Genomic DNA, 22,991 nt, shown 5'->3' with positions numbered 1-22,991 from the left:
GTAATCAGTTTAAGTCTTTTTGCCTAAAGCAGTAATAAAAAGAGTAATGGGTGTGTATGTAATCAATTTAAGTCTTTTTACCTAAAGCAGTAATAACAAGAGTAATGGGTGTGTATGTAATCAGTTCAAGTCTTTTTTACCTCAAGCAGTAATAAAAAGAGTAATGGGTGTGTATGTAATCAGTTTAAGTCTTTTTACCTAAAGCAGTAATAACAAGAGTAATGGGTGTGTATGTAATCAATTTAAGTCTTTTTACCTAAAGCAGTAATAACAAGAGTAATGGGTGTGTATGTAATCAGTTCAAGTCTTTTTACCTAAAGCAGTAATAACAAGAGTAATGGGTGTGTATGTAATCAGTTTAAGTCTTTTTTGCCAAAAGCAGTAATAACAAGAGTAATGGGTGTGTATGTAATCAGTTTAAGTCTTTTTACCTAAAGCAGTAATAAAAAGAGTAATGGGTGCGTCTGTAATCAGTTCAAGTCTTTGTACCTAAAGCAGTAATAACAAGAGTAATGGGTGTGTATGTAATCAGTTTAAGTCTTTTTTGCCACAAGCAGTAATAAAAAGAGTAATGGGTGCGTATGTAATCAGTTTAAGCCTTTTTACCAAAAGCAGTAATAACAAGAGCGGTCACAGACAGCTATATCCCCCGCCTCATTGGGCATTTTTTGTTACGAAAGCCAATCAATGGTAAGGGTAGTTTCTCAGGAACATAAGAAATGCGTAAAATTAAGAAAGGGCAATAACTCTTTCAAATAAGGTCAAATTGCAAAAGCCTGACAATATGCGCTGCATCACTTTATGGTCATAAACGTAAGTGGAGTTGAGAAGAAACCAATTTTAAATGTAAAATATGCAAAGGGCAATAACTCTTTCAAAAATGGTCAAATCAGGAAAGCCCAACAATATGCGCTGCTTCACTTTATGATCATCAATCTGTGAAAGTTTGGTAGAAATCGCATGAAAAACATAAGAGCAGTTGTGAAGAAACCAATTTTAAATGTAAAATAAGCAAAGGGCAGTAACTCTTTCAAAAATAGTCGAATCGGGAAAGCCTGACAATATGCGCTGCTTCACTTTATGAAAATCAATCTGTGAAAGTTTGGTAGAAATCGCATGAAAAACATAAGAGGAGTTGTGAAGAAACCAATTTTAAATGTAAAATAAGCAAAGGGCAATAACTCTTTCAAAAATGGTCAAAGCAGGAAAGCCCAACAATATGCGCTGTGGAACACATGTGGCAAGTTATTTCAAAATCTGTCCATACAAGGGAAAGTTACAGCCCGGACACGACAACCTATACTCTATGTCCTTATATGAAGCACTCCATTGTGAATAAACACTAAGTGTGACCTTGACCTTAGAGGTAGGGACACGGGTCTTGCACGCGACACGTCATCTTGGTATGTGGAACACATGTGGCAAGTTATTTTAAAATCTGTCCATACAAGGGAAAGTTACAGCCCGGACACGACAACCTATACTCTATGTCCTTATATGCAGCACTCCATTGTGAATAAACACTAAGTGTGACCTTGACCTTAGAGGTAGGGACACGGGTCTTGCACGCGACACGTCATCTTGGTATGTGGAACACATGTGGCAAGTTATTTTAAAATCTGTCCATACAAGGGAAAGTTACAGCCCGGACATGACAACCTATACTCTATGTTCTTATATGCAGCACTCCATTGTGAATAAACACTAAGTGTGACCTTGACCTTAGAGGTAGGGACACGGGTCGTTCATGCGACACGTTGTTTTGGTATGTGGAACACATGTGGCAAGTTATTTTAAAATCTGTCCATACATGGAAAAGTTACAGCCCGGACACGACAACCTATACTCTATCTCCTATATGCAGCACTCCATTGTGAATAAACACTAAGTGTGACCTTGACCTTTGAGGTAGGGGCACGGGTCTTGCACGCGACACGTCGTCTTGGTATGTGGAACACATGTGGCAAGTTATTTTAAAATCTGTCCATACAAAGGAAAGTTACAGCCCGGACACGACAACCTATACTCTATGTCCTATATGCAGCACTCCATTGTGAATAAACACTAAGTGTGACCTTGACCTTTGAGGTAGGGACACGAGTCTTGCACGCCACACGTCGTCTTGGTATGTGGAACACATGTGGCAAGTTATTTTAAAATCTGTCAATACAAGGGAAAGTTACAGCCCGGACACGACAACCTATACTCTTTGTCCTATATGCAGCACTCCATTGTGAATATAGACTAAGTGTGACCTTGACCTTTGAGGTAGGGGCATGGGTCTTGCATGCGACACGTCGTCTTGGTATGTGGAACACATTTGGCAAGTTATTTTAAAATCTGTCCATACAAGGGAAAGTTACAGCCCAGACACGAGTTATTGAGCCGGACACACGGACGGACGGAAGGACGGACGGACTGACGGACGGACGTTGCGATTTTAATATGCCCACCTTCGGGGGCATAAAAAGAGTAATGGGTGTGTATGTAATCAGTTTTAGTCTTTTTGCCAAAAGCAGTAATAAGAAAAGTAATGGTTGGTATGTAATCAGTTTTAGTCATTTTTGCCTAAAGCAGTAATAACAAAAGTTATGGTTGGTGTGTAATAATTTAAGTCATTTTGCCTAAACATGCCCTCAAGCAGTAATAACAAGAGTAATGGGTGTGTATGTAATCAGTTTTAGTCTTTTTTGCCTAAAGCAGTATTAAAACGGTTAATGGGTGTGTACATTGAAGAAATAACCCGAGAATTTAATGAAAATATGACAACTATTGAGTGGTTCAAAAAATAAGAAGATAACAACTTGCTAAATGTGAAGTAGCTGATACAATAGTAAATAGTTAAACTAAATAAAATAATTGCAAATTCTGTGATGAACTCTCAGGTGTATGACAATTAATGATCTTCAGTTTAAAGCCAGCATACAGTGATTCTTTCATATTAATTTTCTAGCATATGCCCATAACAAATTTGATGAGGTATTTAAATGTTCTATGTATAAAAAAAAAACAATGTGTGTATCATTTAATTTAAATTTAGATTAAACTGAAATTTAACATAATACAAAACATTCATTTGGCCTTGAAGAAATGTCCCTACAAAATTAACCATCCCACGAAATAAAATGTTGTTATTTAGAAAGGTGTTGCCTTTATCAAAATTTGACAAACTTCTTGTGACTCGCGCAATTATGTAAGGAAAGAAGTTTGTTTTTAAGCATTTTTGAATATATTGCGATAACCCTGCATACCGAAGCAAACTCTAAATCAACTTGTTGCATTTTACAATATACCCGGAACATGCATTTGAATAAAGAGGAGCATCGCAGGCAGATGCCAACACAATACTGTTTTACTTTTTGTCGATCATGTGATAAAACTCGACAATATCATAGAAAGAATAAAGCGCCATGTACATACTGTCACTTGAAGATGTGTTGCAAGTTTCATGATAGTATATATTGGAAGTTATGGCCAAGTTTAAATTATGTTGAACAATAACAGTGCATCCACAACAACACCCAAAACTATGACACTACCTGAACCTATTGCCTCAAAAAATAGACCAAGAATATAGTGTATTATATGTCCCACAGTCAAAAAGGTCCCATACAAGTACCTAAAGATTTATATATGTTCCAAGAAACTTAAATTACAAAGATATTTACCCCTGTTGCCAAAGCTGCATTTAAAAGAAACAAAATACATAATGACAGACCAGTAACATTTACATAATGTTACTTTCAGTATTGACAAAACTGAGGCACTCAATGCTTTTATACATTACATTGTATAACAATGCAGCTTTTTAAATTTCAGAATTTTCCCTATCCTTTTATTACATGCATCTAGCTTATGATACCTATCCACATATTTGAACTACCTACCACTGTAACAAAAACTATACGTTATCAATGGAAACAATTATTACAGAAATGCATACATTTTCAATTTACACAAACCTGATTTTGCCCTGGTATTAAGTGCGGGCCTGTTGGACTGGTTTCCTGCCCTGGAGCAGCCTGACTTCTGCCCTGGTTCCTGGCAATGTGTTGTGCTCTAATCTGCCGCATGCGTGCCAACCTCTGATCATCTGTCAGCTGGGGTTGGCCAGCTGAATCATGGTAAACATAAACATCAGGAACAATGCATTAATAGAAAATAATGATAAATATAAACCATAATTTTAAACCTAAAATAATAGTAAGCTTAAATGAAGTAAATAGAGAGATTGTAAGAAAGGACTTGTACAGGAACTTGATGGCTATTTTATGCCCACTACATGATCCAAGTATGTTTTCATTGCACAGGTGTAGAATGACATACAAGGTAGCATGAGGAGTGATTTTTGTGGGTACCTGTAACAGCCAGCCTACAAATACAACATAAAGTGAAACTTTGCAAACGATTTTCAACTCCCATTTGCACTTGTAGCTACACAAGTACAGATACAAGTACAGATACATGAACAGATACACAAACAGATACACGAACAGATACATGAACAGATACAAGAACAGATACACGGACAGATACAAGAACAGATACACGAACAGATACAAGAACAGATACACGAACAGATACAAGAACAGATACACGGACAGATACAAGAACAGATACACGAACAGATACAAGAACAGATACAAGAACAGATACACGAACAGATACATGTACAAATACAAGTACACAAACAGGTACACAAACAAGTACGCATACAAGTGCAGATACAAGTGCAGATACAAGTACACATACAGGTACACAAACAAGTACGCATACAAGTGCAGATACAAGTGCAGATACAAGTGCACATACAGGTACACAAACAAGTACGCATACAAGTGCAGATACAAGTGCAGATACAAGTACACATACAGGTACACAAACAGGTACACATACAAGTACACATACAAGTGCAGATACAAGTACACATTCAATTTCAGATACAAGTACATATACAAGTACAGATACAAGTACACATACAATTCACATACAAGTACACAAACACATACTAATACATATACAAGTACACATACAAGTACACAAACAATTCACATACAAGTACATAAATACATACACATACTAATATACATACAAGTACACATACAAGTACATATATGAATACACATACAAGTATGCATACAAGTACATGTACAACTAATGCTTGGCATCCTATTTTTAAACATGAATACCAGACATGAAAGTCAAGTCTCGTGTGTTTTCTGTTGTTAGTCATTATAATCAACAATTGATTTCTACAGGGTGACCAACCTTTATATACAATTTTTGTGTGGATATTTACTATAAACATGAGCAGTAAGATTAACAAAAATGTCCTGGACTTTTTATATAAGCTTTTAACTAAGACACTATTATGACTTACTCATATAAGGTCTTTGAGATCGTAACTGGCTCATCTGACTAGCTGGGGAAGGCTGATACTGTTGAAGCTGCATTCCTTGCCTTCCATAATTAGGCTGTCCTTGGTAAGAAACAGTGGTATCCTGAAGCCTTTGTATCTTAGGATATTGGTTTTGAACCATTTGTGGGTTGACCTGTTGTGGGTGTTGTAAGCGGCTCATTGGGTGGGGTTGAAGGAGAAGATTATGTACTTCAGTTTGGTTTGAACTAGAATCAATTTCTCTGGGGACTGAAACAAAATTAAAGAAATGTTGTTAGGTCGGTGAATTTTTTACCTTAAATGTTTGCATATTCAACTGTTTTCCCCAAAGTAATTGCATATTCATTTTATTACCAAAATAATCAGCTTAATCAATCTTACAATGATTGCTCTAGGTTAGTTCTTGTATTTTTTTATTTAGATTAAAACAGACTTATTTCATGTTACATGTCTGTTATTATGGTCTTTACTGTCAAAAACGAGTGCAATAATTTGACATAATTATCAAAACAACAGTCAAATACCTGGAGCATTAATTCTTCTAACCATCCTTCCATCTCTCTCCATTGCCTGCTCATATCTGTTAGGTGAGGGTAATAGCTGTTTTTGCTGCACCTGTTGGTTATTATACTGAGGGCCCATGAAAGTTTCCACGTTGTGACCAGCAGAAGGCATCTCATATCTGTTACCTGGTCTTCTCTGCCAACCATGCTCTCTCTCTGTGTTATTCACTACGACCCTATTTTCAGGCACTGTCTTTTCAACTCTTACTTGTCCAACTCTTTGCAGAGATTGATCCATTCTTGACTGATATCTCATCGATTGTTCCTGTGTACTGTGCTGCGATCCTACAGCTGCTCTGCCAGGTGCTTGTGCGGGATTTTGATGCATTCTGACTATTTGTCTTTCATTTGTTGCTACAGCTCCCATCTGATGACTCACCTGCTTTTCAGGATATATTTCAGCATTGTCCATTTTCTGTCGTTTTGCTAAGGCAACAGTTAATTCTTGTTGTACAGCCTTTTCCATATCACAGCTTGACTCATTTTTATCAGTCTGAGATTTTGTGGACAAATTGTAGCCACCAGAGTTATTTGTTTGATGCATGTGTGGCAAATTAGAGGAAGGCACATAACCTGGAGGTCTTAAAACACCTGTTCTTGTTAATTGTTCATTAAAGTCCCTATGTGCTCTTATAGGTGAATGGACAAATTCTCTATGGCTGTTTGAAGTGTTAACATCACTATGAGATCCACTATATGGTGGTGATATCTGTTCTACAACATAACTACTGTCCAATTCAGCAGATGCAGAAGTGGTTCTTCTTGATGTTGAATGATCTAAACTAGTAGGTGTGTTTGGTAAGCTGTAAGAATTTGGTGAAGTCTGAACATCTCTGGATAGAGTTCTTTTTCTGGTTTGTTTTACAGTCTGAACAATCAGTTGACCGGCAATACCAAAAGGTCTCTGGCTATGTGCAGGCTTTGGTTGCCTTTGTTCCCATTTCTTTGGGTTGGGTTGTAATATTTCTTTTGGGGAGAGAAAACACTCTCTTTTCCTCCGTATCAGTGGACATGATTGTTCAATAGCAGGTGGCACAGAACATTTACTGCATTTATTAAGGCATTTTAGCAACTTTCTTGTATCTGTAACCTGAATATGAGCAGGTTCAGCTTTTGCATTTTTTGGCCTGTTTCTTGGTGGGGAAAGTGGACAATGGGCTTCCGGTATTTCTCTTGTCCTTTGGTCCTTTGTATGACTCATGACTTCACTAGAACGTTTTCTTCCGCTTAATCTTTGAACATCTTGACAAAAGCTCTGTTTTCTTAAACCATTGTTTCCATAGGGAGATTTTTTCAGATCTTCAACTGTAAGACTGTCACTATCAACTGGTATTCCCATCTGATTTTTCCTCTGCTGCATCTGTCTTATTGCCTCTTCTTGAAGTTCCTTCAAAGACTTGTTTCTAAGACTGTGTCCAAATAAAGCACTGTCGCATGGAGCATTCATTGAATCTTTCTTTTTCCCAATACTTGATCTACTAGTTGTGTTATTAAAATGTTCATTGTTGTCTGAAGTTAAATCAATTACATCAATATTAGCTGTAACACTAGGCTGATTTAATTTATCTACATTGATAGTTCTATGAATACTGGAAATCACTTCCATCTCATTTTCATTTAAAATACTAGATTTACTTTTACTGGCAAGATCCAGTGGCATGCTACTCTGACTAGAAGAGCTTAAGGAAAGTGGCAGTACAGATATAGAACTCATAGATGATGACATATTCCTTGGTGACACCACTGTGGGTAATGCTTCAGATGTCTGAGTGCATATTTTCAAAATACCTGACTGAATATCATTGTTCATTGATACACTCTTATTCTTTGTAAGATTTAAGCATTCTGATGATACTGCTTCAACATCTTTACCCTTCATCAGCACATCAGGCAACTGATCATTAACAAGACCAGGTTTTGTCAAGTCTACTACCAAATCATCGTTTTTATCTTCACACTCAAATGTGAAAGGATTGATATTAGATATATCTGATATGTATCTTATGTCTGAAACATCTGTTGAAACTATTTTGTCTGTATTGACCCCATGGATTTTGTCCTCTATGTTGTCTTTCAAAGACATAGTAGTGTTTGTAAAATCTTTCTCATGAAAAGGAACATTTTTTTCTTTGATAGTAATTTCATCAGAAGTTGATTTCTTGGTCACAGTTTGATACAGAACTTGTGATAAATCCATAGCTTCATTCTTTTTATCAAAACTTTGTTCTTGATCAACTTCACTTTCACTCCTTCTTCTCCCACCAGTTTCACTTGCCTGGTGTGTGTAAATGCTCTTTTCAATCGGACTAACCGGACTATCAGTCTTTTCATGATTCACTTTTGCATCAGGTTGTTCATGACATGATTGTGAAGTCAGTAAAGTTTGACTACAAATGGGGGCAATGGCCAGTCTAGTTGTTGAAGTTTCAATGGTTGTTACAGATGTCTTCACAGTTACACCTGCTTTTGCTTGCTTTCGTTTTAGAAGCAATTCTTCTCGTTTTTTCCGCATTTCTTCTTGCTCCTGCTCCCTCCTTTTTATTTCCCTGTCTAGCTCTTCCATTTGCTTTTTGATGTCATCATCATCATCTTCAAACACACTGTCATTACTTCCACTGTCATGTTCTGGTATGATTGTTTTTTTTTCTAAATTTGTGTATGTTTTATCTTGCAAACTGCATTTAGTGTCAACAATACCCATAGTATTATCATCATTAGTGTTGTTACAAGACATACTTTTCTGTGTTCTTGTTATGACCTGCATATCTTCAAAAGCTGTTATTTGGCCTCTATTTTCTGAATAGAAACCACATTGTTTAACATTACTGGAAAATGTAATACCCTGACTTGGTTCGGAAATGGATTTTCCTTGTGGTGAAATTGACACAACTGGAGTTTTCAAAATTTTTATTAACGGTGGAGGGCCTTTGATTGATGGCTTTACTGATATAGATTGCACTTCTTTCAATGATTCTTGGTGAATAGTAACTGAATCTGTCTCATTTGGAGAAACTGAGTTTTGCACAATGTGTGATGTAAAACTAGAACTAGACTGCAAACTAGGAATGTTTTGATCAGATGAATGAACTGGGTGTCTTTCAGCAAAAACCTGTGAATTTGCACTAGTTGGAGATGCTGCGTTTTGAGGTCGCACTACTGTTGACACAGATCGAATAAAATTACTTTGAGAAAACCCCTGAGTACTATGATGTATCCGTGGAACATTAGGTCTGTTTTGACTTAATCCCTGTGAGGCTGCAGACTGGTTGAGGTAAATGTTTTGTGATAAAGGCTGCTGAAGCATGGTAGAAGAAGAGTGCATTAACGGTTGAATTGGTACAACCATGCCCATGTTGGAGACAGTGGTGAGATCCATTGCATACACAGGGATGGTCTGGTAGGGTGGATTCACTAGGGTTCCACTTTGCAGAGGCTCTGCCATTCTAGGAGCTGGGGTTATGGCAGCACTCCTTGAAATCTGGAAAAGAGAACTAATGTGAACTGTGTGAAAATAAATGACCGTGACCAGGGATGTAGACAAAATTTGGATGTTTTCATGTTTTTAAAAAACATGATCAACAAAAATTAATGTTTGATGAAGCACTGGATAGTTTAATTTGGGTCATATCATAAAATTGTATTGATTCTCATTACAAATTCTATGGAATAATTAAGATTAAAAACTGATTAAAGTTAAAAACTGTTCAACAGTTTAGAATTAACTTTTTAATACTCATTCCTTGAATTGTGCTAATTAATTTTTAAACCATTTAATTAGCTAAAGGATTAAATTTTGTGGTAATATTAGCATAAAACAAAAGTGCTGATGAGCGAAACACCAACAACATTTTCTTTTTTCTAAATCTAAAATTATGAATGCCAGAGTTATGTTTCTTGCTATATACATGAGTGAATTGTCTCTGGCAAAATGTGTACCAAGTTTGAATATCTCATACTCTTTTTTTAACAAGGATAAAGTTTTTGAATGCAGTCCACACCAATGCTATCAAAATACCTCAATTCTATTTTTTGTGAAAACAGACAAGGTAAATGAAACCTTAAGGTGACAATATTTTGATATTGTTATAGTCGGGTAATTTCCTATGTTTACAAAATCAGAAATTGGCGGAGCAGCTCAAATATAGCTGGGTTTTGTTGTTCTTTTCTCTTAATAAAATGGACTGAGGCATATGACTAATGACTAAGATAATAAGCATTTGATTTACCTTATTTTCTAAAACTGTTTTTCAAATTAAAGAATAGTACCTTGTAAGTTTCAGAGAGAAAAAAGTTGTCAGAGCAATATTATTAAATGATATGTTTATTGTCTAAATTGCTTAAAACAAACAAGAATTAAAATCAGAGGAATGAATGCCTGAGTAAATTAAGAAAAGATATGACATGTTTGTTACAAATCACACAGGTTTTATAACCATGGATTACGTACAGTAGAGCAGAAAAATATCTCAAATAAGATGATCAAATCTAAGAGAACCATCTCAATGTCTTTAATGCATCATTACATTTGAAACAAAATCAGTCATAAAATCTGAAAAAATACTACGGAAGCACAAAGATGTTAAAAACTTTGCATGTGAAGAAACCATTTACCTATTGACCAGATCTAATCTTTGGCGACATATGAATATTCATCAAGATATTTTTCAACATACAGTTGAGCCAGTTTTTGTTACTACTCCTAACGACACGGAATATATATATATCAGATGGTATGCCATCTGATTTTGAATAGTTTAAACAAAATAACCTAAAACTCTTTCTAAGAGGTGTGTCTGGGTGTTTTATCAAAACTGCTTATTTTATCTCAACTACAAATGAAAACTGTCATTAGCAAATGAAGACTCATAAAGAATTATAAACAAGTTTATATGAATATTTTTATCAAGACAGTTTAAGAAGATGGAAAAATCTCTATATTACACTATTTTTCTCCAAAATCTAACCTCAGTGATGGCGGCAGTCTCTATGCTATTGCTACTGGAGATGGTTGCTATGGGTGATGGTAGGGTTGCCATGGAGATAAGGATAGGTTTGTGGACCTGAGGATGAACAAGCTGGACAGGGGGCCTGGCTCGCGGCCGGAAACTGATGTTCCCTCCATCTGAAATAAGAAGAGCATTACTGTTATAATGGAAATGTGTCTTTCATGTTCATGCAGGAGCAAATATAAGTCTTCTTACTAATGAAGATGGTAATGTAAAAACAATTCTGTCATACAGTAGAAACTCTTTCAAAAATAATACTCCGTATCATTAATATGATTGTCAACCATTTTAAAGGTTGAATATATTTTCATTTACTCTATTGACAGACAAACAAGGACAAAAAAAGAAATGTTTTTGCTAGATATGTGCAGATCATCACTAAAAATGACTGATTTTTCAAATATTAAGATAAAAAAAGCCTTTATTGTAACTTTTGTTTCCATAGACCGAAGTTGTATTAACATATTTTTTCTCTACACATAAATTCCTTCACAATGATTACAAAATTATAATGGAGTTTACTTTTTACTTCTCAAAAAAAAATATGCATTTAAAAAAATGCGCTTAAAATGCAGAAAAAAATGCGCTTAAAATGCAGAAAAAAAAGTGCTTCAAATGCAAAAAAAATATGCTTTTAACGCAGAAAAAGTGCATTTAAGTGCATTAATGGGCTTATAATGCAGAAAAACATTTAACACACTTTTTTTGAGAAGGGAATAATTGAAAAATGCAGAACATTATTTATGTGTAAAGGACTGGAAAACCTTTGAAAAATTACGTTGTCTCAAGTAATGTCAGAATAGTGAAACTTTTCTTCAAGTGAGATCGTCATATTCCAATTAACTCCTTGCCTATCAATAAAAAGCAACTAACAACATCTTACAAAAACAATATATAAAAGTGTTGATTTCAAGAGTTTATAAATTGTTGTTTCCTTGTGGGATGCATTTTGTAAGTGTAATGTTAGGAAACACTTAAACTAATTTGTCTTTGCTCCTTTCGTAGCTTATCATCTGAATTTATTATTTGTGATACTACATTAACTTACTACAATAAATAACATCATCATACCATTTAAATTAAAACTTTTGAGGTATGAGTAGGAAATGAAATTAAATGAACTTTCAATAATTTGTTTTGTCCTGAGGATAAACAAATAAATCCCAGATATTTTAAAACCACTAATAGTTTCCGCATATGAATATATATGAAATAAAAACATGTATTTGTTTATTAAAGTTTGATGTGATTGAAATGAAAAATGACATTTCTGTATAGCATTTTTTTCATATTTATAAAAGAACGCTCGTCTGTGGCATTTTAGTCGACATATGGGTATAACTCAACATTTATTGACGGCAGAGTTATTTGTCTTGTTAGTTATGTACCGATTGTCTCTGGCAGCATTAGTACCAAGTTTCATTTGAATTTCTTTAAAGGCCTTTGCGTAATGGCAATGGTTAAAGTTTTCTCACTATCATGCAGAAAACACTTATGACACAAAGGCTTTGACAATAACTTTTTTCTTCCAAAAAATGCAATGCTGAAAGTGAATCTCTAAATGCTGTACAAAAATTATGAGCATTACCTGATTTTGCCACACACAAATCAAGTGGGTCATTCTTGTTGGTGCCTCCTTCACTTCTACAAGCATCTGACTCTTTTTGAACTTCAAGAATATTTTTATCTGTCTTCTCTACAACTTCTTTTTCTTCATCAATACTGATTTCATCAGCAGCTTCTTCCCTTTGATGATCTAAATCATCAGTTACTTCCCCTGTCACTTCAGATGCAGCAGAGATATCCGAAATATTCAATGGATCTGATTCCGTGTAAAGGTCAGCATTTATGTCATCTGATTCTTCAACCCCTGGCATTTCGGCTATTAATGATTTATTTTCCACTTCTTTTGGAGAATCAAGGCTTTCAGTTCTTGTTATACATGTAACTTCACCACAAGGAGTATTCAGTGAATCAGTTTGCTTTTCACTGAGCCTATAAGCTGAATCACAACTTGGTAGTACATCTAGACTAGGCGATGTTTCAGTTTCATCTATAGACTGACCTGACCTATTGGTGATGGGAGATTCAGGCCCTGAACACACTGTTGGTTCCCTGCATGTCAATGAACTTGTAGTGGTAGATGTATAAGTTGAAGACGGGACAGCATTAGCAGCAACTGCTGGATCTAAGGTGACGTCTGAAAACGCTGTCATCTTTCCTGGTTCCTCCATCTCACTGCAGGATGGCACCAAGCTGAAGCTTTCAATTATTTCATTGCAAATTACTGTAGAAATGGATACTAACATTAGGCCACGCAAAACTGATGTTTCGTTTTGCGGATTTACCAAACTTATGTCACCAGTCAATTGTAACAATTGCCCCCCCAGGCCGGGGAATGGGCTGTGTTTTTACCTTCCAGGTGGCACCGCAGAGCCGGGTGAATGCCGTGGTTTTGTCTTCCCACCAAATATAGCGGGGAATGGGCCTTACCTAGAGTCCCTTGGGTGCGGGGCATTTGGCAGGGGTTTCACAAGCAGTTTTCCCCCACAGGGCGGGGACTTTGCCCTGGCTTGGCTGCACTGAAAGTCAAAGTCCTATTCACGGGACCTGGGGGGGGCCTTGGTTACAATTGACTGGTGCATTATTTTTCAGACAAGAGGGCCAATATGGCATATATCGTCACCTGAATACCTGGATAAACAAGGGAAGCAAGCTATTGACAAGGAAGTCTTAAGTTGCCAGGGAAGTCATTGGTTGCTAGACAAAAAGGTGGTTGCTAAGGAAATAAGTGGTTGCTAAGAAGGTCCATGGTTGCTAAGGAATGTGACAGTTTACAGGGAAGTAAGCCATTTTCAAAGTAGTCATTGGTTTCTTAGTAAAAAAGGTGGTTGCTTAGGACATTGCAGGTTGATTAGGAGGTCCATGGTTGCTAAGAAGATAAGGTTGCTAGGGAAACAAGCTGCTGCTAAGACAGTCATAGGTTGCTAAAAATTATGTTATGCAGGTCGAAGGTTGCTAAGAAACTGATGGCTGCTAAGGAAATATGGTGATTGATCAAAGTTACTCAAGGACAACAAGACAATACTAAAGAGTAAATATGCAAGTTCTAGGCACTGAAGTCTTTGAGAAAAGAATTCTTAAATATTTCCTTAAAAAAATCTATTTTAAACAAGTGATCCCAAGGGCTAGGCCAATGTTGACCCCTGCAGCATGATTTGAACAAATTTAGTAGAGAAGAACCAGGTGATGCTTCATGCCAAATAACTAACCCGAAGTCATTTTGGAATATACAATTTTAAAGAGTTTACTTATATAAATCTAACTTTGCCCCCCTAGCAGCCATGCTTATTAACTAACTAATTGAAGATATCGGTAGAGCGGAGCGACCCACAAAAAACATTTTACTGAAATTTATTTTGAAAATTCAGATTTTCAAAGGTTTCCATATAGCAACATAGCCTCGACCCCTGGCATTATATATATTCAATTTCAAACACTCAATATGAACCAGATGTAGGTCAACATTTATCTTGGTTTCTACTGAAGATATATTAGGAAAACTATGTATGTTTAAAAATATTTTATTATGAATATTTATGACCACAGACAATATTAATCATAAAAACTGTGACACAGATACCTTGTGGTAGTTTCTCCAATATTTTGAACTTTTGTGCACTATAGACCTTATCTTGACACAAGCCTGTATGACAATTGTGTGACATATAAAATTATTGCTACATATGTATATTGATGATAATTTTTATCTTAAGCTCACTTGCTGCATTAAGCAGGCTATCTTATCAGAGATGGTCAAAGGTTTGGGCCAACATTATGAACATGACCCATGCAAAGTTTTAGCCAATCTTAGTACTGTTACCCAAGTAGGGCTTTATGGCAAATTAATGTTTATTATTAGAAACATATTACAAACAAGTACAAGTGACTCCATAAAAGAGGTTTATAGTCCTTCAAGGATGAATTAATGCCACAGAAGCTTGTGCAAAAATCTTTACATATTGCGAATATCAGAATATTTTTTTCTGTATATACATTATATATATATGTATGTATGTGCTTTTTTTTATATGTATACATGTTAAAACAGTTATTATATGAAATTAATATTTATTAAATTAAAACATTTTAAGACTAACTTTTTGTTTATGTCGTCGGAAGTAAGAAACCTTTTTTTTACGAAATAAACCTATTAAATTAGTTCAACCTATTCTACAAGTTGATATATTCATAACTGCATGTACCGTTACTAGAAATATCATAAACTGATATCCTGTAAACTTTCAATTCAAAGTATTGATACTGTTCATCAGAACTCAGGCTTTGTTTAAGTTCTTTGTGATGTATACTGTCATGATTTATGAAAACACTTGAATCTGAACACTTGAATCTAATTAATGTACATGACAATTTGTGAAAGTATCTTCAAATGAACTGCTACACTGACATTAGCAGTTTAACTTTCTGTATTTTACAGAATAATTTATGAGACAATGCATCTAGTGAATGTAAGTGCATCATTAAATATTGATACAAACCTATTTGAATACGAGTATATTATACTACAATTTCCTAACCTCTAACAGGCTTAAAAATGTTATAATTCTCATTACCTTTCTATGGATGTGTTGGCAGACTCATCGATCTCAAGCCGACTGTCCTCAAGGTCTGAATCACTTAGAACTTCATCAAAATCTGTAGATAATTTTTGGTCTGTAGCAACAGAAGGTATAATCGTTTGTGGGCCACTTTTGAGCATGATTGTTTCCTCTGGATGTTCAAGTGTGCTCATACCGTCAGCTCTTGTTGAACTGCTATTATTCACAAGAGAAAGATCTAAAGCAGCCTGTCCATCATCGTTGTCCTCATTATCAGATTGACCTCTTATGAAAGTAGCAATCTCCTCAGTCTGACCTTGCATGAATGTAGCAATCTGTTCCCATTGCTTGACTGAATCTTCTTTCTTTTCAGGTACGTCCTCATGGTCATTCAACCAACTGACCTCATGCTCGTCATTATTCACAATGTCATGAGCATGTTCCTGTTTTAGTTCATCCCCTATATGACAGTTGTCATCAACAGAACACTCTGAAGCCTGCTTTGTTGATATCAGCGTCCTTTCAATGTTCTCAACATCATCACTTGGCATGTTCAACCTTTCGTCCATTACACCTTTTTGTATAAATTCATTATAGCTTTCAATAAAGCTCTTGCCTTTAATCTCACTTTCTGATTTCTTCCTAAAACTCAAATTTGTTGTATCTTCAGGCTGAGAAGTAATACTATTGCGTCTATAGACTGTATCATTTTGACAAACAGTTTCATCCTGGTGTCCTGATGTAGCAAACTTCCATTTGCCAGCCTGAGACTCATCCAGGCTCACTCCTCTTTGTAGTTGACACTCCTTCATGCTTTCTTCATTCTCAGCCTTGCCACTAAGCTTTTGGTTGTAACCTGAGATATTCTGCCTGTTCTGTCTGTTGTCGAACCCTGTAGACTTCAGTCTACGTGGTGATTGATTCTGGCACTTTTTTTCGGACGTCTGATGAATCTTGCCTCCCTTTACAGAACTTCTTGACTTCTGTTTGAAATAAAACAAAGTAATTCCATTGCCATTAGTTATAAAGGTGGGTTGGTATTCATAAAACAACTCTTCATTCATTTCTTAACTGAAGTCAAATTCCTAAACTTTTCATTGTCAAATAAAAAGAGAAATGTAAGTGTTTTAAACATAAAAAGTATGTGATTTCAATTTAATCAATGAAATAAAAATATTTCAGATATTTTTAAGTTATTATATCATATGAGAAGTTAGATACTTTACTTAAGAAAATAACTTGAAATATTGTGTGAATACCGGCCCTATACCTGACATATTAAAAACTTCTGTCTTACAATCTTATAAAGTTATTTATGTAAAAACTTTAATAATTTGATATTTTCTTAACATGAATCATAAGTAACTTCAAGCAAAAATGTCAATATATATTATTTACCAACTTCCTGAAGTTTGATAAATATGATACTAGCCTAATATATTTTTTTCAAGGTTATTTTTTTCAGATATGTTTATCTATATCGTGAGCAGAAGTCGCATGGTGCTCCGCACAAAGCACTATTCAGCTTTTCCCAATAAAATACATTGATTTTTTTTACACTATTTGTATAATTTTTTTACAAGCTATATTTCTGTAACATGTTAAAATTCATATCGGTCATCAATTTTCTTTTCAAACAAGCACAATTGAGAATTGATCTCGCACACCAAAGGATTCATGTTCAAAGAACCAAACATTAAAAGACTAAAGTATCCCAACCTGCCCTAAAACTTTAACCTATTAAAGTTCCATAGCCTATCAGGGGCCAATTCAAGCAAAACTCTAAATAAAGAAGTACCGGTACTGGTACTTTATTTAAACAAGAGCTGCGCTCGACTACGCCGCTTTGACTTAGAAGCTAATACAATAATGATGTAATATGTGCCTGTCAAAAGCAATAAAGCAATCAAATTAAAAAGTGAACAATAATCGTGATGTGACAAATCCAGATTTTTAATGATTGGCAGAAGAGATTCAGTTTCAACTGCTTTCTTCTATTTTTTGTAACATGCAGTGACTGATTCTAAGGGCCCCAAAAACAATCCCATGGAAGTCCTCCATAAACTCTTCCTACATATCAAGTTTGGTCACAATATGTCAACCATAATTGAAACAGTAATCTATTTTTAGTAACAGTGACCTTGACCCAAGGGGGCCAAAAGGCAATACATGAAAGCTCTGCATAAACTTGTCCTATATACCAAGTTTGGTCACACTATGTCAACCCTAACTTGAGTTATTCAGTACTTAGCATATTTCTATTTATAGCAACCTTGACCTAGACCATACTCTCAGGGCCCAAAACACAATCACAGGAAAGGTCTCTATAAACTCTTCCTATATACCAAGTCTGGTCACAATAAGACTTAGTAGACCCTTACTTAAGGTATTCAATACCAACCCTTTTTCTATAAAAAGTAACCTTGACCTTGATCCTAGGGGCCTAAAACACATTCTCATACAAGGTCTCCATAAACTCTTCAAATATACCAAGTTTGGTCTCTTTATGTCAAACCTAGCTAAAATTATTCAATACATAAGGTGACCTGGACGTTGCCTTCCCAACAGCCCGGCTGAACAATGATGCCAGTCATTCAAATAACTTGTTTTCCCTTTATGAAAATGTGGTTAAGAATATAAAAATGTGCCTTTCAAAAGAAATAAAAAAATAAAAAAATAAATAAAAATAAATCATTCAACATTCAAGGAGCATAATTTGTATTTAGGGTTAAAATAGAGTTATGTTCCTTGTTATAAAATGGTCGTCAATAATTCTGCGAAGTATAAAGTGCATTGAATGAAGGGTATAGAAGTTTTTATTAAAATCCCAACTTGCCCTACAACTTTAACCTGCCCTAAAATTTTAACCTAAGTCAATCAGGGGCCATAACTTGTATTAAGGATAATATGGAGTTATGTAGCCTCATTGTGTGATGGTCCTGATTAATTGTGTGAAGTATTAAGTAAATTGAATGAAGGTTATAAAAGTTATCAATAATTATCCCAACCTGCCCTAAAACTTCAACCTAAGTTCCATAGTCAATCAGGGGCCATAATTTGTATAAAAGATAATATGGAGTTATCTAACCTCATTATGTGATGGTCCTGGAAGTTTTTATTAAAATCCCAACTTGCCCTACAACTTTAACCTGCCCTAAAATTTTAACCTAAGTCAATCAAGGACCATAACTTGTATTAAGGATAATATGGTGTTATGTAACCTCATTGTGTGATGGTCCTGAACAACTGTGTGAAGTATTAAGTCAATTGAACGAAGGGTATAGAAGTTATTAATAAATATCCCAACCTGCCCTAAAACTTTAATCTAAGTTCCATAGCCTATCAGGGGCCATAATTTGTATAAAGGATAATATGGAGTTATCTAACCTCATTATGTGATGGCCCTGAACAACTGTGTGAAGTTGGCCCTGAACAACTGTGTGAAGTATTAAGTCAATTAAATGAAGGGTATTGGACTTATAAGTGAAAATTCCAACTTGCCCTAAAACTTAAACCGGATGCCGACGCAGACGCTGGGGTGAATAGTATAGCCCTCCTTATTCTTCGAATAGTCGAGCTAATAACAAACAATTATGAAAAAAAATTGCACAACTTAAATATGAGATTTTCTTTTGTGAGCTCACAATTTTAAGTTTTGATTGATATTGGCTTCATAAAGTTGTACTCCGTAAATAATATAGTAGTAATCTCTTAAAGTATACCAATTTCATTAATTAAAGTGCAACAACTCTGATAATACCAACTCATCTAGACAATACATGCACATGCACCACAGCACTTGTTGTACACACATCATGTAAGTCTGTTTATGATTCTAATCAGATTGTCAAAACGAATATGTAAACACTCTTGCGCACAGTGGCTCAGAAGGAGCAATATTTGATAAGCACATAGACAGGTGATTTTTCTACCTTCTGTACCCTGTGCGTAGGAGTGTTAAAAGCTCATGACCCTTGGGAAACACAATCATCAAGGGAACCAACCTTCCTCCTCCTGCGCGGCTTCCCAAGCGGCATGTCATGGTGAGATGGTTCTGAGATCTCCAGCTGGTACTTGTTGAAAAGCCAGTTGTGATTTGGGAAATCCTGCATCAGCCTCTCCTCGGTATGCTCCATTGAGTCAGAACGGGCATCACTCTCCTCGCTGCTCAACCAGTCTGAAACAGGAAGAGTAGGTAGTGTCTAATTGAGGGTGTTAATGAAAATTCAGTGGAAATCAGACTGAGATTGAGCCATGAAAATTTGATTTCATACAGTAGCCCATGATACACATGCTCAAACACAAGCTTACAGGCTTCAAAAGTATTTAAAACAAGGCTTATCAGCTGCCTTTATCTGTGATTGCACCATTGCTGCTGTCCATTAATTTTTTCTTTCAAACATGATGCACACAACATGGCATACCTTTATGTTAGGCCCAACATATTACTTAAACACATTGCTAAGATTGTTATAATCAAAGGGCTGAAAACACTACAATTATATTCTCTACCTTATATTTTTAACAAGATATTGCATTTGAATGTACTGCCATGGTATTCCATTTACACACTGTCCTCATCCTAGTCCTCATCTGTGTATCGCATTTTTATTTCAAAACTAAACTATTTTCCATGTTTCGAAAAAGAAGAGAAAATCACATCTACAGTGGGATATGTCATCTGATCATATTTATAAAGCACCTGTATTACACATTTATCATCAAAAATGAAACCATAATTCCATGTTTCTGAGGTGAAATAAAGAAAACTGTATTTCTAGTTTGAAATGTCATCTCATTTTATTTCAATAGCCTCAATTGTTTTACAATTACAGTTATAAATGTTTGAAATGCATTATAAAAAAGCTTTATTAGAATGTTATGTCAAATTTATGTTCAAATTGAGCAAAGATAAATGCAAAAGTTTCTACGCATGCTTAGCTTTACAATAGAATGTTTTTTTGCCACTGTTTCTAAATGTTTTCCAAGCTTTTGGTCCGTAATCGCCAAAATCATTCACTGCTTGAATCAGTGCTATTAAAAATGCAGGTTGGATGCGAATGCTGAGATACAAACATGGAATGGACCAAATGATAGTAGGCTGACAGAGAACATGGACAGTGGACTCACAATGAATATCCATGGAAATAAACATTGATGGCAAATTTTAATATTTTTTTTGATAAAAAAAAGTATTTGTGGATGATTAATAAGATGTTCATACCAAACACCTAATGATACAATTGCAAGAAAAAAAATTAGTAAAAAACTTACTTAAAATTGATATAGTTGTGTACAAATTAATGGATCTTTCTTAATGATGTATGACACAATTGTATCTTTCGCAGTTTTTATGCATTTTTCCAATTCCAAATTTACTGGGGTTGTTTACAACGTAAATCCTTGTAAGTTTAAAAATAGCGTCGGTTTATTTATTTGTACTCATAAACCAATATAATTTTAACTCGAAAACCATTATGTGCTATTTTTAAACAGGGAAACTCAAATGCGAGAGCAACATGAGTGTTGCATGTGTTCTTTCCATCATGCATCGGCCCCCTACTAGCCCACATTGACAATTCTAGGCTTGTTTTGAGGAAACACTGTATTTACAGATTTTCTGGTGTCTAGTCTCTTTAAAGAGAGCTGTTCAAATTCATATTATAAAAGTAAAATAAGATTTTCAAAAAAGAACTAGATACTGTACAAGTTTCATCAAGATACAATCAAAACTGAACGCTATATCATGTTAACAAGGAATTGTTTACAGACGCACTGATTTTTTATACTATCAATGCCAATAATCTAGGCATGCATGGGCGGATCTGGTTGGTTTTCAAAAGGAACCAAGCTCTAATGAATATGTAGATACTGTACAAGTTTCATCGAGATACAATCAAAACTGAAGGCTGTATCGTGTTAACAAGGAATTGTTTACAGACGCACGGATGCACATACTACGTAAACATTACCATCGCAAAAAAGCAATTCTTCTTTCACTGTTTTATCTTTTTGCTTTTTCATATTATAACTTTTAAAACATTAAAGAAGCCTTTTATAATATTTTAATAAAATATAAATTAACAGACCTTCAAAAGAAAAAATGATGGAGGTTTCAAATTGAATGCATGCATCGTTACTGACATAATTTAAAGCTGCACTCTCACAGATTTACCGTTTTTCCAACTTTTTTATTTTTTGTCTTGTAATTAGAAAATGTTTGCGTAAATATCTGCTAACCTGTAATGAAAGACTGCTGACAAAAGATCAGATCGCAAAGAATTGCTCCTTCCAAGACAAAAAATAAAAAAAGTTGTCAAAACGTTCAATTTGTAAGGGTGCAGCTTTAAGTGGATATTAGCAGGTTGTTGTATCGTGAACATTCATTTTTTATGTTTCAAAAGTGCCATAGTTATATAGCTTGATTGCAAGGATGCCTTGTCATTAAAATACGCAAATATGTTATGAAAAAATAAAAAATAAATTAGAATACGCAAATTAAGAGCCCTAGTTTTAAGACTAAATGCAAATGAATGTAGCATGCTTGAATGATTGTGGCTTTTGCACCAACAAAAACCAGCGAGTGAAATTAAAAAAAAAAGCAACATCTATGGCTAGTCAATCAAAGAAACACCCAAACCGTCAGCTATTTAGTATATTCTTTAACATATGTCAAGTTGAACTTTAACTACTGAAGAGGTGGGCTGAGATGATGAATACCCCACATACATCCATACATGTATAGTTTGCAATAGTTTCTCTTCAACCTGCCAATTAAAGGGACTCATGCACTCATGTTTTGGTACCAATATTTTTCCTGGATTTAATGCATCTGAAAGCACTTATATTATAACTATTGAACTCTTTGATACAGAAATTCCAAAAAATCTATGCTTCATGTATAAACAAGAGGGCCATAATGGCCCTAGATCGCTCACATGTAAAATGGTCTAAACATTTGTGTTAACAAGGTTTTTCCATATTTGGGCTCTGTGACCTAGTTTTTGACCCCAGATGACCCATATTCAAACTTGACTTAATAGTGATCAAAACAACCTTTCTGACAAATTTCCAGGATATTTGGGCTGAAAATGTTACCTCTAGAGTGTTCACAAGGTTTTTCAAAACTTCGGCTCTGTGACCTAGTTTTTGACCCCAGATGACCCATATTACATCTTGAGCTAGAAATCTACGAAACAACATTTCTGACAAATTTCCAGGATATTTGGGCTGAAAATGTTAACTCTAGAGTGTTAACAAGGTTTTTCCGTGTTTGGGCTCTGTGACCTAGTTTTTGACTCCATATGACCCATATTAAAACTTGAGCTAGAAATCAATGAACAAACTTTCTGACAAATTTCCAGGATATTTGCACTGCGAAAGTAGCCTCTAGACTGTTAACAAG

General features: G+C 35.1%; 1 protein-coding gene across 7 annotated transcripts in view; it reads right to left on the bottom strand.

Moving 5' to 3' along the window:
• LOC128229674 (uncharacterized) overlaps positions 1–22,991 on the bottom strand; it is a 67,954-nt gene that overhangs the window by 10,429 nt on the left and 34,534 nt on the right. For 6 of the 7 annotated variants that reach the window (XM_052941454.1, XM_052941458.1, XM_052941457.1 and 3 more), the window contains exons 3-9: positions 19,591–19,763; positions 15,602–16,569; positions 12,556–13,229; positions 10,926–11,083; positions 5,923–9,439; positions 5,381–5,647; positions 3,963–4,114 (exon numbers count right to left, since the gene is read on the bottom strand). In XM_052941454.1, the coding sequence (XP_052797414.1) occupies positions 3,963–4,114; positions 5,381–5,647; positions 5,923–9,439; positions 10,926–11,083; positions 12,556–13,229; positions 15,602–16,569; positions 19,591–19,763 (5,909 nt within the window). The remainder of the gene's footprint in view (positions 1–3,962; positions 4,115–5,380; positions 5,648–5,922; positions 9,440–10,925; positions 11,084–12,555; positions 13,230–15,601; positions 16,570–19,590; positions 19,764–22,991) is intronic. The other variant, XM_052941459.1, reaches the window with a different exon arrangement.

This window comes from Mya arenaria, chromosome 4 (genome assembly GCF_026914265.1).
Source record: "Mya arenaria isolate MELC-2E11 chromosome 4, ASM2691426v1".
Classification (NCBI taxonomy): domain Eukaryota; kingdom Metazoa; phylum Mollusca; class Bivalvia; order Myida; family Myidae; genus Mya; species Mya arenaria.
The sequence above is the reverse complement of the archived record's forward strand: the minus strand, read 5'-3'. Positions and strand labels throughout refer to the sequence as shown.